Here is a 17,318-nt window from a genome sequence, read left to right on the forward strand (position 1 = left end):
CCCTAGCCCTGTCCCACAGACAGGCTTACAGCCCCCTAGCCCTGTCCCACAGACAGGCTTACAGCCCCCTAGCCCTGTCCCACAGACAGGCTTACAGCCCCCTAGCCCTGTCCCGCAGACAGGGGGGATCCTGACCGCTTTACAGGCTGCTGACAGGCCGACCTGTGAAGCCGTCAGGGCGACCGGTATGACCCATAAACACTGGAGCACATGCTTTGGACAGGGAGTCGGTTGGGGGGGTGTGTGTGGGTCTCTGGTGCGTTGGTGGAAGGGGGTCAGCTTAGCTCAGGAGTTCGAGCGGGTTGCTGATTCGCTCCCCGGGCGCTGAGTGCTGCCCTGCCTGGTCGACTGGGCCGTCGGTGTGAGTGGGGGGATGAGGGGCTGCTCTTAATGTAGTGTCCATGGGATCACACTCTGAGCTATGTCCTGGGGCCTTTTTTATAGGACTGCCATGAGGGACAGCAAATGAGTTTAATATAGAAGTCGTGCGTATGGGGCATGTTCTCTGAGTTAGAACGAGTGTTTAAATGTTTTCAGTGTTTCTGTCTTCCCTTTTGATTAATCTCCAATGAAGCTTGTGAACATCCGATGTCTCGGCACCCGAGGCTTCAGCACAGGCTGCTCCCTGGCTCGGGGAACGAATCACAGCTTTGTGACTTCCTTTGGTGACCCTTAACCAGAGCTGGAGCACAGCGTTCAGTCCAGCGTCTCCGGCGCGACATAACCGTAATGCCCCCCATCCCCAGGTCTGGACCCCGCCCAGTTCCGGGCCCACCAGCAGAGCCAGCGGGAGGAGGCGGGGGAGGTCTCCCTGGGGGCGCCGGCCCAGCTGACGGACGAGGAGCGCTACAAGGACTGCGACCACTTCTCCCTGGCCTGCCCGCAGTGCGGCACGGACAACGTGTACAGCAGCCTCTTCCAGGGAGCCGTGAGTGGTAGCCTAGCCTGTTAGCCTAGCGTGTTAGCCTAGCGTGGTAGCCCAGTGTGGTAGCCCAGTGTGGTAGCCCAGCGTGGTAGCCTAGCGTGGTAGCCCAGCGTGAGAACCTAGCCTGTTAGCCCAGCGTGGTAGCCCAGCGTGGTAGCCCAGCGTGGTAGCCCAGCGTGGTAGCCCAGCGTGGTAGCCCAGCATGAGAACCTAGCCTGTTAGCCCAGTGTGGTAGCCCAGCGTGGTAGCCCAGCGTGGTAACCTAGCCTGTTAGCCCAGTGTGTTAGCGGTCGGTCGACAACGTCACCGTCCGACCACTTCCTGCAGAGCCACACGTTAAAGTGCGACAGGAAAGAGATTTTAAAGTTGTTGTCCTTTTTTAAATGGGCTCGTCCCCAGACGTAGGATGTTAAGATATATTTGATAGTTTCTACAATGACAGTTTATTTTATTTTCAATTATACTTCGGCCACTTGTCGTTTGTTCCCCGAGCGGTCGTAGCGGTCTTAATAGGCGTTGTTCTAGTTTGAACCGTTTGCTGGTCCGTTGTGCTGTTGCCTCCCTGTTGCTCCGTCCATCACAGGTCAGTCATCGGTTGGCCGAAGGCCCCCACCCTGGCTGGAGATCTAGTGTATTGCTCAAGGACACAGCGGCAGCGTGGAAGCTTGATTTGTGTTTGGGGAAAGCCCCCCCCCTCAGAACCCTTCAGGCCCCCTCCTCCCTAGTCCAGCCCGCACAGATCCTCCTCATACACAACAATCCATCACCCATACACAACAGCCCATCACCCATACACAACAGCCCATCACCTGTACACAACAGCCCATCACCTATACACAGCACCTATACACAACAGCCCATCACCTATACACAACGCCCCATCATCTATACACAACACAATACACGGTGTTGAGGCAACGCATCTGAGGCGGAGACAGCCTCAACGTTGTTTCTTTAATGTTTAATTAGGGGCGTCAGATGTCCTGTGATGGACTCCTGATGACCCAGAGTGTGTTGAGTCTCCGCCTGCTGCTGGACCGCTGCCCAGCTCAGCACTGTTTTCATTGGCAGAGCTCGGGTTCTGCAACTTACAAACCCTAACCCTGTTGCGCATGGACCACACGCAAACACAAAAACATGCATGCATGTAGATGTAAACACACGCACATGCGCACGTGCATGCGCACAGAGTAGTGCAACCTTGGGCTGACAAGTGGCTACAGATGTGTGTTTGTGTTATCATCTTCTAATGAGAAGGGCACACAGCCTACTCATGTCTCACAGACAGTCATAAAACTAGGATTACCCTCCCACCCCTACAGGGAAAAAAGATAACCAAAGTAATATTAAAATGGCCGGAATGAGTAACCAAATGGATGTCAAGACGAACTCCATTAAACCCACATGTAAATGTGAGACGCGAACACAACCTGAATTCTGATGCCAGACAATTACAAGAACCAAAAGATGTTTGCTCTGTATGCTGACATGGATAGCACACAGTTGACGTTTGAGTTGAGTATACAAGACCAATCAGTTACCTGAAGAAGAAACAATCCTGTCGAAACTATCAAACAACAGCCCTCAGGACGTGGTACCTGGTGTGTGACTGTCTAAGACAATGAGACCTTTGGTTTGGTCAGACCCTCAGACACACGTTGAGACACCAATAAGTCAGTCAGTTAATTAGGGTGGTTGGCCAGAGGAAAGCCGGAGGACAGCCAGGCCTTGACTCTGGGAGGCAGACGCAGGGGAGAGAGGAGCGGCAGAGAGGGAGACGGGAAGTTATTGCATGGGAGGAATGAGGGAGGGAATTGTAATGATTTGGGGAAGGAAAATAATCTACAAAGAGTTTCTTGTCTATTTGCAGTTTTTGGTTATTCAGTACCATGCTGTTACTGTTTGAGGTTGAGTGACTTGACAAGAGAGACAAAAAAGTCCCTTTTTTGGCAGGTTTACTACCCAGAAAGGCAATGTATATCCTTAGAGGGCCATACTGCCCTGGCTAGAAGATGGGATATGTTGCTGAGACGACGACCGGTTGTGTCCTTGCGAGTTGATAGTTAATGTGGTTTCCCTCCAGCATTTCATGGGTATTATATATTGGTAATCAAACAGCCAGAAATACATGACTTTATTTGTTTCTATCTAACTTTATCTTTGTATATACCTGCTGCATACATGTTAGTCCATGGGAGGGAGAAAGAAAAAGCTGTTATGGGAGTGCTGTGTGGAATGGGTTAGGGAACGGGGAGATAATGACAGGGGGAGATAAGGCAGTAGAGGGCTGGTGGGGGGGGGGGGGCATGACGGGGAGAGAACAGGGAGGCATTCCGGTAAGGCCTTCGGAAAAAAGACACTTCAACCAAAGGAAAGGAGAGAAGGATTTGTTCAGTGTGTCGGTTTGCAGTATTTAGCCAAATCCTGAATGTGTGCTGGAACAGTGACGGGCGAAGGCTGAGACACGGCTCTGAACAGGAGGGAAAGTGGTGACCTCTTTGGTTTTTTTGGACAGGCCAACCCCGCCGCACCACAAAGGAGATGGTAGAGGGGGTGTCGCGAGCAGACACATCCATACATGTGCGCTGCCGACTCTTAACTCAGAAGCTCTTTCTGTGGCTGTCATCCGCAGCCCAAAAGGAGGTCGCTTCCACACAGAGTGCTTAAGCGGTTCTATTCGGCGTAATCGTTATGCGGCTTGGTTTCTAGTTCTTTTTATTGCATTAACTATAGGTCTGGCTGTCAAGTGGAAGATTTGAAGTGGTTAAGGTCACGTTGACCTGGTTCCTCTGGCCCACCAGACGTTCCCGTTTTCAGGTCGCAGGTGTTCTGACTGCACCGCTGCCTCCCTCCACACGCCTTCATGCCTGGCATGTCCTTTGTGAAGGTTGGGGGGGAACGACGCCGCGGGTCGGCCCTAATGGCACCTCAGTGCTGCATGTCTGCAGACGTTGGCTCTTTTGTGGAGGGCTGTTCAGCTGAGTTATGAGGCGTTCCAACCGTCCTCAATGTCTCAGGTCCCGTCTCCCGTTTATCTGGTGCTTAGTGTGGGGCTTGTTTCCAAAGAGGAAGTGTTTTTATTTAGTTTTTCTGATGATTGTCATTAGGGAGCAGATGAGGCGTCTTGCCCAAGGGTCCCCACTGCTCAGACGTTGGGGTTTGAACCCAGAACCTCCACTATCCAACCGCTTTAGTGACCCCTTTTAGGTCGCTCTTACCCCTGGTGCGGACGTTCTTGTTTTCTAAATAAACGTAAACAATTCACAAAGTACTCGGCATAACTGAATGGCCCCGGCGCGACGGGCTGTGTTTCCCCCAGGGCCAGACGCTGGAGCCGGGGCTGATGCGCTGCTGCCACGCCCCCTGCGGAGCCCGCCTCATCGACTACCACGCCAACATCAGCAACAAGCTGCTGCTCGACATCCGCAAACACATCAAGAAGTACTACAGTGTGAGTATTGTGTTGTTGCAGTGGGGGGGGGGTGTTCCTGATTATTGCTACTCGGGTTGGTTCTGTTGTTTAGCATTATTCTCCTGAATACACAGAAGACTTCCTCCTGTTCAGCGTCACACACAGGCCCCCCCATACCCCCCTCCCCATACCCACCCTCTCCCCATACCCCCCCCCCCCCTCATACCCACCCCCTCCCCACCTGCAGGGCAGTAAATGGACTTCATTTAGTTTCAATTTAGACTCCATTCATTCCCTAATGCTTCAGCTTGTGCCGTACCCGAGGCAGCCAGCTGTTCTCACTCTCTCTCTCTCTGTCTCCCTCTCTCTCTCGCTCTCCCTCTGCTATACAGTCGGTTTAAATGTGAACCTTATTTGAGGCTTTGAAGGGCGCAGCACTGAATGTGTGCATTTAAATTCCATTTCATAAACACAATCTATTATTAATCAGTGAACGGCTGAGGCTACTGTACATGGTGATTCATGGCATTGTGAACCGGAGGAAGAATAAGTCAAAACCAGCAGGAGAATGCAGCCCAGGCCGTGAACACGTACTCAGGTTTACAGATAAGACTGCCTTCTAAAGTGTACAATTAGATCAACAATGGCCACTTAATACCAGACGGTCCTGGTTAATACTAGAACAAGCTTTTAATTTGATTCTTTGAAAGTATATCAAAGGTTCATTTATTAACCATTCATGAATATTGGATAATTTAGTAATAAACGTTATTTAGCAATAGCAGAGGGGTCAGAGTTTGTAGGTTAGGGTTAACCCATACTCTTACCCTAGGTAGCTGGACCTGAGTTAATGCTTATTACTGCATTAACCAATGTTAATGAATAATTAATGGATTAATGTTAGGTAAGGTGAAATGGCACACTAGCCAGCCGTGTCTTAACCTGTATGCTTTGCGGGAGTTCATGCTAGTTCTATTTAGTCATTAAGCGGACATGAATCCTAAGTGAGTAACGATGTATTCACATCCAGGTAATGAAGGAGTTGCACATCTTACTCCAGGAGGCCTCCTGGTAGGGTGCAGTCTGGGGAGTGAAGGCTGGAACCTTAGCCTGGACACTTTCCTTTTGAGTTAGTTTTTTAGGGGGTCCCTCTTTCGGGGTCATTCAGACCCCCGCCTGGGCAGAATGTGAATCTAGCTGCCCTGCATGACGGGGGCATAGGCAGCCTTTGTTTGGAGGTTGTATCAGCGATGTTGGGTAACGTCACTTCTGTTGGTATCTGAAGCGAGATCCCAAACAGAGCCCGCTCGCCCCTCCGTGCCGCGCCTCGTGCATCCAGTAAAAACCATCGTGAACGCAACGCCCACCCACCCAGCCCCGGTCGGTGATTGGTTGGAATACTATTTATTTTGGTTTTGAGTGGTTGGTAGTACCATTTGTTTTTGTGTGCGATCTCGGAGAATAGGCTGCCAACAGAGACGCAGTGTTTTGCCGGCCTGCTTACGGGGCGGGCAACTAGCGGAGCGGGAGGAAGGATCAGATGAATGTCATCATTGATGCTTCGGCCTAGCATCGCTGATACAACCTTTAAGGGTGAAATGGCTTGTGAACAGAGGGTGAAAAAGAGCGCCGTCAGTGGCCCTCAAGGCCCAGGGCGTTCTCTGATGTATTGAGTGTTGAAGAACCGTCTCCATTGGGACCTCCCTCCCCTGAAGTCCTTTAGACCCACCGTCTCGCCCCGGCTTTCTTTCAGGTACAGACTGTACCTGCACCGCCGGTGGGGACAGACTGCACCTCCATCTGTCACCTGACAAGCACCGCCATGTGTGCCGTCCCAACGAGGGCATTCCAGTGTTGTCTCTCTGGCTCTCTGCAGCGCTGTTGCTGGCTCAGTCTGGCTGTCATGGTGGCGGCTTGTAACACCTTGGGTCTAGAGCGAGTGGAATGCTCTCTGTTTGAAAGGCCGAGACGGTGTGTGTGTGTAGTTGGATTCAGGGCTGGGTTGAGGGGCAGGGGGGGTACACTCCCACAGTGCTGAACAGAAATCAATTAGTGCAGAGAATGTGTGGGGAGTGAGCCCCTAAACCCCCTTTGTTGCAACCTGTGAAACAGCTGCTACCACTGAATACACACACACACACACACACACACACACACACACACACACACACACACACACACACACACACACACACACACACAGTGGGGCGATGAGGGGTAATATTGTGTAATTAAGGATTCCTTTCAGGCCAAGGGAGAGTTCAAATAGAACTGTTTGTCGGCCAGATAGAGTGAAAGGCCTGTACCTCTGTGTGTGTGTGGTTATATATGTGTTAGCCTCTCTAGCCACGACCACAGGGCCATTAATCATTACTGAGATTACCTCCCAACGCTTCCATTACCCATGAACCAGCACCCAGGGCCTCTACAAACACTTGTTTCTCCCTCCCCCCCCCCCCCCCACCTTCCACTGTCTTTGGCAAAATGGTCACTCGTTCTCTGTCCAACAACCCCCCCTCCCCTTCCTCCCCCTCCTGTCTAACCACCGTTGCCATGGCGTTTAACAAATTATTGCAATTACCCTCGTCATGTGGGTCGCCCCTGGAGACCCGAGGGGCGGGGGGAGAAAAGAGGGAGAGGAAGGGAGAGAAAGGAGGAGAAAAGAGGGGGAGAGAGGAGAAAAGAGGGAGAGAATGGAGGAGAAAAGAGGGAGAGAAAGAGGGAGAGAACGGAGGAGAAGAGAGGGGGAGAAAGGAGGAGAAAAGAGGGAGAGAAAGTGGGAGAAAAGAGAGAGAGAAAGGAGTGAGAGAAAGGGGGAGTAAAGAGGGGGAGAAAGGAGGAGAAGAGGGGGAGGGAAGACCAGGGAGGGGATAATCCTGTTTTGAACAAAAGGTCAGATTGTTGAATGGAGATGCTTTGATTAACCAGAGGATGTACAAAGTGAAACGGTTTGGCTCCAATTCAGGGTGGGTGTAGGTAGGTAGGGGTGTGTGTGTGTGCGTGGGGGGGGGGTTTAGGTAGGGGTTTGTGTGTGGGTGTGGGAGGGGCTGGTTTTTCAGGCCTATTCAGGTTTGAGCTGAAAGTGTTGATTGCCGAGGCACAAAGCCAGTAGGAGAGCCCACCAGTCCTGGTCTTTGAGGGGGGAGCGTGTGCGTGTGTCTGTGCGTGTTGGCACATTTCAGGTGAATTCCATCGGTAAAGACAATCAGTGCGCGTTAATTTAAATTATCTTTACCATTCACTGACATGCGTGATGAGAAAACGGGTGAATTAGAGATTTATACGATACAACATGAGAGCCAACCCTGCTAGGAGATATGCCTGGGTCCTAAACAGAGTCCAGCTAGAGAAGGTCCAGACTCGCCTTCACTGGAGAGAGGCCACAGACCTAGATCTACGGTGAGGGTCAGTCCTGGCGTTGGGTGTGTGTGTGTGTGTGTGTGTGGCTCCAGACGATGTGTCTTGCGTTCGAGGGGGGAGTCAGTGCCCTGGTCTTGCCTCTGTTTGGTTAAATTATGTGGAACTCATTTGACGTCTGCATTCAGCGTGTCAGGTATCCACTGCTGTAATTATGCAATTATGGGCCTTTATTCTGCGACGCGTCCGACTGTAGCCACCTCCACTCTCTGTGCTCCCTCCCCACTAACACTCGCGTTCATACACACTCTGGTACACACACTCTGTGCTCCTTCCCCACTAACACTCGCGTTCATACACACTCTGGTACACACACCCTCGCTAAATGCCTTAATTAGATGTGGGTTTTTTCTCCCCTCAATGCGCTCCATGCTTTAGTTTCCTTTCTGTCTGTCATACCTGCCTCAATTAAGTGTGTGTGTGTGTGTTTTTCAGGGCCAAGCCTCCATGGCTCTCATGCAGGGGTGTGTGTGTGCAGGTAGGGTGTGTGTGTGCAGGTAGGGTGTGGTGTGTGTGTGCAGGTCAGCCGGGTCACTGATCCAAGATACTCTGCTGCAATATTTAGACCGGACCCTTCTTTTAAAAAGTAGATCTGGCCTTTATCATATTATTTAATTGTGCCATTAATATTAATGTATCATTTGAATGATGATGCTGATAAAAACCTGTGATCAAGGAGACAATGTAGGGTTGTGGCCTTAATAGCTCAAGGACATCCCATGGGAACAGCAATGTGTACCTAGTCTGTCGCTGGGAACCAAAAGGAAATATTGAGATCAAATGCAAATAATAATGTAAGCAGCACAATGAAAAACGCACACAGTGAACTTATCTCCCATTTCCGTGGTGCATTGTCCTCGCCCGGCGTTATCAGTGCATGGCAAGCGCTCGGGTTTCCCATGATGCCTTGCAGTCTTTTTGCTAAAGTGTTGTTGGGATAATTAGTCTTCCTGGTTCATGGATCTGTTGGTAAAGCTGTGAACCTGCAGACGTGGGTGTGTGCGCGTGTTAGAGGGGTGTGTGTGTGTGTGTGTGTTAGAGGAGATTGGCTGTGTGTGTGTGTGTGTGTGTTCGAGGGGATCGGCTGTGTGTGTGTGTGTGTGTGTGCGTGTGTGTGTGTGAGAGGGGATTGGCTGGGGGTTTGTGTCTGTGTGTTAGAGGAGATTGGCTGTGTGTGTGTGTGTGTGTGTGTGTTAAAGGGGTTTGGCTGGGGGTTTGTGTGTGTGTTAGAGGGGGGTTTGTGTGTGTGTGTGTGTGTGTTAGAGGGGGGTTTGTGTGTGTGATGGTGTGGTAACGATCAGGGTTAGCCGCCTGACTCTTGTGTCGTCTCGGCGGTTCATTTTCAGATTATAACCGTCTTGCTGTCCTGGTAAAGATAAATTGAAACTGCGTATTGAGGGTCCACCTCAATGATTAACACAGAACACAGAACCCCGCTGTGGACCGTAATGGTTGTTTGTTTTCAAGGTAGATTTGCCGACTGGTGAAGATGTGTGTGGATGTACAAGACGTACCGGCCACGGCTGCAGTCGGCTGTAGAGTTAATGATTCAGGGCTGGTTGAAGTAAAAAAGATGATCAATTAATCGCTTTGATTTGGATTGTGAATGTTATTGCTGATACATTCCTGTGCAAAACATCATCGGTGTTGGCCATCTTTTGGCCAACGCTGGTCCAGAGGACGGGCTCACCTGGTCCAGCAGGCCTTTAGTCTAACACTGGTCCAGGCTCACCTGGTCCAGCAGACCTTTAGTCTAACGCTGGTCCAGAGGACGGGCTTACCTGGTCCAGCAGGCCTTTAGTCTAACGCTGGTCCAGGCTCACATGGTCCAGCAGGCCTTTAGTCTAACGCTGGTCCAGGCTCACCTGGTCCAGCAGGCCTTTAGTCTAACACTGGTCCAGAGGACGGGCTCACCCGGTCCAGCAGGCCTTTAGTCTAACGCTGGTCCAGGCTCACCTGGTCCAGCAGACCTTTAGTCTAACGCTGGTCCAGGCTCACCTGGTCCAGCAGGCCTTTAGTCTAACGCTGGTCCAGGCTCACCTGGTCCAGCAGACCTTTAGTCTAACGCTGGTCCAGGCTCACCTGGTCCAGCAGACCTTTAGTCTAACGGTGGTCCAGGCTCACCTGGTCCAGCAGGCCTTTAGTCTAACGCTGGTCCAGGCTCACCTGGTCCAGCAGGCCTTTAGTCTAACGCTGGTCCAGGCTCACCTGGTCCAGCAGGCCTTTAGTCTAACACTGGTCCAGAGGACAGGCTCATCTGGTCCAGCAGGCCTTTAGTCTAACGCTGGTCCAGAGGACGGGCTCACCTGGTCCAGCAGGCCTTTAGTCTAACGCTGGTCCAGGCTCACCTGGTCCAGCAGACCTTTAGTCTAACGCTGGTCCAGGCTCACCTGGTCCAGCAGACCTTTAGTCTAACGCTGGTCCAGGCTCACCTGGTCCAGCAGGCCTTTAGTCTAACGCTGGTCCAGGCTCACCTGGTCCAGCAGGCCTTTAGTCTAACGCTGGTCCAGGCTCACCTGGTCCAGCAGGCCTTTAGTCTAACACTGGTCCAGAGGACGGGCTCATCTGGTCCAGCAGGCCTTTAGTCTAACGCTGGTCCAGAGGACGGGCTCACCTGGTCCAGCAGGCCTTTAGTCTAAAGTGTGCGGACGCGCCAAGAGAAGGCATTGTAGAAAAGCCATTCAAAGTAGAGGACGGCTGGTCTGTCATTAGTTGGCATTACCCCCCTCCCCCCCTTGGTAATGACGGGTCATAAAAGGCGTGTGTGTTCACAGAGGGGTGGGGGGGTTGGGCCACCACTAACCACAGCACCTGCCTCGGGCTTACCCCGGGGGGCGCTGATGACGGAGACGTCAACAAAGAGTGGTGGATACAGAAGGTGGGAGCCGGTTGAGGATGGCAGAAGGGTTCCGTCTGCGTTGGGGAGAACCGGGGGACACGTAGCTCTGGAAGGGTTTCACTGGAGCACATGTCTGGAACTATAAATCGCTGGTTCTGGATGGAGCAGGTTTGGCGAGTGCGGCAGGTGGAACCCGTCCGCAGATGTCATTCTCCCTCCCCGGCATGGGCCCTTGAAGTTCGTCCTCTTCTCCTGCACAGCAACCTCCCACCATCTTGACCCCTCCTCCTCAATCCTCATCTTTTACATTCTGCCATTATGTGTCCAAAATTTCTATATATTAAAAAAAATGAATATATCTTTATATTTTTTTACGTACAAATTTGAAGTTTACGATATCTATAATCATTCGCTTGATTTGATGCAGCCAATAGGTGAGTTCATTATAAAAAAATACTTAATACTTACTTAATAACGATACACAAAAGTCACGATTCTGTACATACCTCGGTTTTTAAGTCACGGTTCGGTATGATTTTCGGTACAGAAGGATTAAAAGAAACCAAACCTACATTTATTTTTTAGCATTTATAACAAGCAAAATTTGGGTTTTTAACAAACTTTCAACAATAAATACTAAAAAGTAGGTCAATACTGCTGAAAAGGAACAATTTACAGACAAGTTTTTTGATTTTATTTTGATTTATTAAATTGTATCAAACAAATATCTTGCACACATGAAAAGACATCAAATACAATTGAGGATAAAAACACAATAAAGTCCAGGACTTATTTCCATTGTGTTCCTCAATACAAAAAATCACGACAAGACAAGACACAGAGTGTGATAATCAATAGATCATTAAAAAGAAAAAATCGGTACGCACCGAAATGAAACGTGCATGGAACTGTTAGACCGTACCGAAAAAATGTCGGTACGAATCCGTGTATCGTTACATGTTACTAATATTTATACATGAAACATTGTCCCCTTGATGAAAGCACTGAGGCTAATCTCTCTTTCTCTGTGTCTCTTCCTCTCTCTCTCTGTCTCTGTCTGTCTCTCTGTCTCTGTCTGTCTCTGTCTGTCTCTCTCTGTGTCTATCTGTCTGTCTCTCTCTGTCTGTGTCTGTCTCTGTCTCTCTGTCTGTGTCTGTCTCTGTCTCTCTGTCTCTCTGTCTGTCTCTCTCTCCTAGGGATGGCTGGTGTGTGAGGACCAGGCCTGCCAGAACAGAACCAGGCGTTTGCCCATCTCCTTCTCTCGCCATGGGCCCATCTGCCCCGCCTGCACCAGGGCTACACTCAGACCAGAGGTAACACGCACGCACGCGCGCGCGCACATAGGCTGCATCAGATGAAGTGAGTGACTGATCTCTGAACAGAGCGCTCACCCTTGCGGTCTGAACCCGCTGACTTGTACTGAACACGTTTAGATTGAATAACTCCATTTTCCCAGGTGGTGGTGCTATAGAGCTAAAGTTGCACCTTTTTTATATAGATAATATCTCAAGTGTGGCAATGTTCACCACACTTGCAGACACTGTTTTCATTGGCATTCAGCTATCCTATTTTTTGTCTTCATTCAGAGCTGCCGTGTATCTAGGGGCCCCATGTCCCACTTTGTGCATTATCGTTTGCATGGGTTCCTGGCACTGGGCATCCAGGTTGAGGTGTTCCCTTTGGAGAGCTTCCAGCCATCTGTTTTATGCCTGCGCAACACTTTGTTAGCTTGACCACTGGATTTAAAAGAAAAGCTGCCTTGTTCAATTTGCTGTGATGGTTCAATCAATGTTTTGTTCAGTCTCACTATTCATGGCAAACCTCCACACAGCACTCTTTTCTGTCTTACATGTGGCACTCTGTGCCCAGTTTCTTTCCCTCCCCCCCCCGTCCCTCTCTCGCTCCCTCTTTATCTCTCACTTTTTTATCTCGCTCTCTCTCTCTTCTGCTCGATCTCTCTTTCTCTATCTCTCTTTATCTCTCGCCTCTCCCTGTTGCTTTGCTGGGTCCAGCTCTGTGGCGACAGGTTGTAAACCAGAAGACCAATTTGTCCTGTCACCATAGCCACTTAGGCGTCCATCGCTGGGCCTGAGGGGCCTGGCACTTTAAACTGATGGCTGAATAAAACATTTAACTCTCGGTGCCCGCTGGCCCCTACCTGCGCTCTGCCTCCTCTGCCGCCTAGTTTCTACCCATTTCTTCCTCTTGCTCCCTCTCTCTCTTGCACACACCTTTACCTTTGCTTGAGTTCCCCCTCATGTGCTTTTAAGGTGGACTGATTGATATTGACAGAATGACGGCCGCAATTGTGATTTTTTAACTTGATCTAATATTTGAATCTTGATTGACAGAAATGTCAAAGTTTATTGATTAAATAAATGGGTGAAATGCATGTATTGGTGGTCAAACTGGTAGCGGAGTGAATCAATTGAGCATACTTTAACTTGAGGCTGCCCTCGCTGAGGGCTGGTATGTCTGATATGTATTGTAAATGGTGTCAGAGTACTCTGTACAGCCAGTCCTAGTCTTTTACAGTCACGGCTGCTCCTGGACTTCAGTTGGCCTTGCCCAGCGAGCCATCCAGGCTAAACCTGATCCTATAAATTAACCTTTTTTGTGGGTTTGCTTTTTTCCTTTTTGTTTGATTTGTTCGGTCCAACGCTGCCCAGCCAAAGACATGTGGCTGAATCACTGTCTCTTATTGGCTTTGAAACGGGTTATTTTTTATCAGACACGTAAAAGTCAAGTGCAGCATAACAACATATTATGCAGACTTCGGAGTCTCACTACGTGATCGTGGCAGCAGGTAGAGCACACTGTTAAATTGACTCGTGGCTCGTACTAAATTAAACCTTCAGCTTACCTCAATATACATAATGCATAATAAATATGACCCACTTAGCTCTCATGGCTGCATGCTAATTGGCACGGAGACGTACTGTTGTTTCCAACTGACTATGAATATGGGCAACAATTTAAATTCAATTTGCCTAATATTAGGCCTGATAGGCAGGCCTAATTTTATATATGATATATTTGATGTATTCATGTATTTAAATTAGGATATGGGGTGTATTTGTTTGTATTTGGACGGTGGCTCGATGGATTGTCTAATGTTACGATGATGTCGTTTCAGTCCTGCCTGTGACTCCTCCATGTTTTCCTTTTTTCCATCTTCTCCCCTGCATCACGCTACATTTACCATCGCTGTGGGTGTTACGTCTCTGCTCTCGCTCTCGCTCCCTCTCTCTCTCGCTCCCTCTCTCTCTCGCTTTTGCTCTCTCTCTCGCTCTCTCTCTGGACACAGAATCAGAGCGTGATCTGATCTCCATGTAATGGGAGAGTAATAGGCACTCTGCCTTGATTGGTTGGTAATTCGAGGGAGTTATGCACAGGTGCAATTTGTAATATTTTCAGTAAATTAAATTTCTTTCTTTCTCTTTTTTTCTCTGAGCCTCTCTCTCTCGCTCCTCGTCTGGCTCTTCTCTGCGCTCGCCATACGTACCCTTCTGTTTTCAGTTCCATGCGTCTGTCCACAGCTTTGTTCCCCATCCTCCTCTCCTCTTTCAACCGCTCCAGCCTTCTTCTCTCCTCCCCAGTTTCCTTCTCTCTGTTCCTCCATCCCTCCACAGCTCTCGCTCTCTCTCTCGCTCTGTCTCTCTCTCGCTCTGTCTGTGTGTGTGTGTGTGTGTGCGTGTGTGCCTGCCTCTCTCACCCTCGTTTTATTGATGTACGCTCAGGCTCCCATTAGTGCTCCTTTTTCCCTCTAGTGGAAATTGCAGCATGTTAATTTTCACACAAATTACGGCAATAGCAGGTATCTCTATTTGATACATTATAGCGGGAGCAATCAGAGATAATTGAGTGCCTTTCAGAGGGAGACGGCTGCATTCAGTGCTGGCTCAAAGCCGCCCCATTATCGCCTAATCGCTCTTTAAACACTGAATTTCGCCGAACAAAAATTCTTGTCATGATTTTGCTTAAGTGTATTTGGAAATCACAGTCCTTTGAGCGAGGATAATTGAAATCAAATCCCTTTCACTGGAGCTGACATTTCTACATTTCCCCCCCAATTGAAATTAATTTCAAAAATTGAGCATGAATATCTTCAAATAGCAGGCAATTATGCCTTTCAATGGGAAGAAATTACCGGTGCTGAATCGTCGGAGGCTTGCGGACGAGAGCACCAGTTAAATGCCTTTGTTTCCCGCCGTGTTTGCCTAGTAAAGATTTACATATATTGACTCATTATGGTGTCTTGTGAGGCTGATCGGTGCGAAGACCACAACCGGCAATAAGGCTTCTAAAGGAGCTCGAGAGTTTAGAGGCTTGTTGCCCTCGCTGCAGCTCGGGGAAATGTATGTTTTCTCTCTCTCTCTCTCTGTTGCTCTCTCTTTCTATCGCGCTCTCTCTCACTTTCTCTCTCTCTCGCCCCTTCTCCCTCTCTCGCCACCTCTCCCTCTCTCGCCCCCTCTCCCTCTCTCTCGCCACCTCTCCCTCTCTCTCGCCCCCTCTCCCTCTCTCTCGCCCCCTCTCCCTCTCTCTGAGTGTCCCCCCCCCCCAGCAGCTGCCACTTGTGTGGGGGCTGGATATTGATGGTTGTGTATTTAGTGCAGCAGGCACATTTGCAACTGAGCCGTTGAGCACTGGGTTGCAGAGGTGGAGTGCAGCACGGAGGCCTTGTTTGTGTTGTCTCTGCAGTGATATTTTGGTCTGGAGACTATTTAAACATGATCCAAGACAAGTTATCCAAGTTGGGTGACTTCAATTGGACGGTAACACACACACACACACACACACACACACACACACACACACACACACACACACACACACACACACACACACACACACACACACACACACACACACACACACACACACACACACACACAGTGGCGCCCACGGAGTCGACAGCTTTCCATTGGACACGCCAGTGGAGAACTTCAGGAGAACCAGCGTGGATGTGGTTCAGATGGGGGGGCCGGAGTGCTGGCTCTATCGTGAGACGGACACTTTGAGTCTGTTGCTCTGTGCTTTAGTGATTGTGGCCATTTGTGTGATTTAGCTTCTCTTTCTCCTGCTTTTATCTTCATGTATCCCCTAAACGGCGCCCCCCAGAGGCACACCAAGGCCTGAGCGGACAGCGCCCTGCGCCGGGGCCGCGGGGGGGGTCACCTGGCCACGGCCGCGGGGGGGTCACCTGGCCACGGCCAGCACAGCGTTCTGGATGCATGCTTTCGTTAGGGTGGGGGTTGTTGGGGGGGCAGGTGGGGAGGGAGGGAGGGAGGGAGGGTCTATTGGATGAAAAGGGAGTCACAGGAGCAGGTTGGGGGGGGGGGGGGGGGGGTCCTACCCGCCCGGGAGAGAGGCAATTTCACAGCTGGTTTGCTCCTTAGGCAGTCAGGCTGAAAATACTGCAGATTTGTGGAGCAAATTGAAATGGTGTCAGTGCAGGAACAAAGCGTGTGTGTGTGTGTGTGTGTGTGTGTGTGTGTGTGTGTGTGTGTGTGTGTGTGTGTGTGTGTGTGTGTGTGTGTGTGTGTGTGTGTGTGTGTGTGTGTGTGTGTGTGTGTGTGTGTGTTAGAGGTAGGAAGAGTTGAGGGGCTCTAAATTCAATAACTACCTGTAACATTTTAGCCCTGCCTTTCTGACACCTGTCAGTCAATTGCTGCAAACTGTGTGTGTGTTTCTAAATGTGAGTGTGTGGTGTGTGTGTGTTTCTAAACGTGTGTGTGTGTGTGTGTGTGTGAGTGTGTGGTGTGTGTGTTTCTAAACGTGTGTGTGTGTATTTTATTTGAGCACGGAGGAATTACTGTGTGCAGTCGGTGCCAGCCCGGCTGCTTCTACCTTGGCAACAGTAGCCGAGGCTCCATTATGGGATGGCATGGCTCGGTTGTTGACCCGACCAGTGCATCGCTGGTCAACAGCTGTGCATGTCATGCGGGCAGCAATAGAAAGCCATTAAACACTCACTATCTCTCCCCCTCTCACGCGCGCGTGTGCACACGCGGCTGACACACTTAGTCTCTGTTCGGTTGCGTCAGGTGCTAATGCCAGTTGATTATGTGGCAGCATTTAAAACTGAAATTACAATTATGCACATAGCCAATTGACAGGTATAATGGGCGCGGGACACACGCGCTCCGAGGACGTGTGCGGCTCGTCTTCCTGCGGGATAATGAAGCGCTGTGCACACACCTGATGGCAGTGTGGGGTCGCAGCGCGGCCTCTTCAGCGGAGCGGGGAGATGACGAGCCAATAACTGCAATTAAACGTGCAGTATAATGGCTAATCAAATTGACAGCCTTGGGGTGCGCGTGCCTCTCTCACAATGGCTTATCACAACAAACTATTATGAGGGAGGGAGCTCTGGGCCAGCCACCGCCGCCGCCGCCGCCGCGCTCCGCGCGCTCTTTCCTTTGTTTTTTTCTCTCTCTCTCTCTCTCTCTCGCTCTCTCGCTCTCTCGCTCTCTCGCTCTCTCTCTCTCTCGCTCTCGCTCTCGTTCTCGTTCTATCCACTGCATTTTCTCGCTCATCTTGTATCTTTTTTTCCTTCATCTACTCCCCCCCGCCCCCTCCCCCTCGTTTTCCTTCCTACTGCTAAACCTCCCTCCCTTCTCGTCGCTTGCTCACTCTTTCTCTCTCTCCCCCCCTCGGTCTCCCCTCTTTCTCTCCCCCCCTTACTCTCCCCTCTCTCCCCCCCTCTCGATCTCCCTCTCCCC

At 50.3% G+C, this 17,318-nt stretch overlaps 1 protein-coding gene across 2 annotated transcripts in view; it reads left to right on the forward strand.

Annotated features, from left to right (window-relative positions):
• pola1 (polymerase (DNA directed), alpha 1) overlaps positions 1-17,318 on the forward strand; it is a 60,476-nt gene that overhangs the window by 34,884 nt on the left and 8,274 nt on the right. For both annotated transcript variants that reach the window (XM_030348991.1, XM_030348992.1), the window contains exons 33-35: positions 747-928; positions 4,245-4,376; positions 11,790-11,906. In XM_030348991.1, the coding sequence (XP_030204851.1) occupies positions 747-928; positions 4,245-4,376; positions 11,790-11,906 (431 nt within the window). The remainder of the gene's footprint in view (positions 1-746; positions 929-4,244; positions 4,377-11,789; positions 11,907-17,318) is intronic.

This window comes from Gadus morhua, chromosome 23 (assembly GCF_902167405.1).
Source record: "Gadus morhua chromosome 23, gadMor3.0, whole genome shotgun sequence".
In the NCBI taxonomy this organism is placed as follows: Eukaryota; Metazoa; Chordata; class Actinopteri; order Gadiformes; family Gadidae; genus Gadus; species Gadus morhua.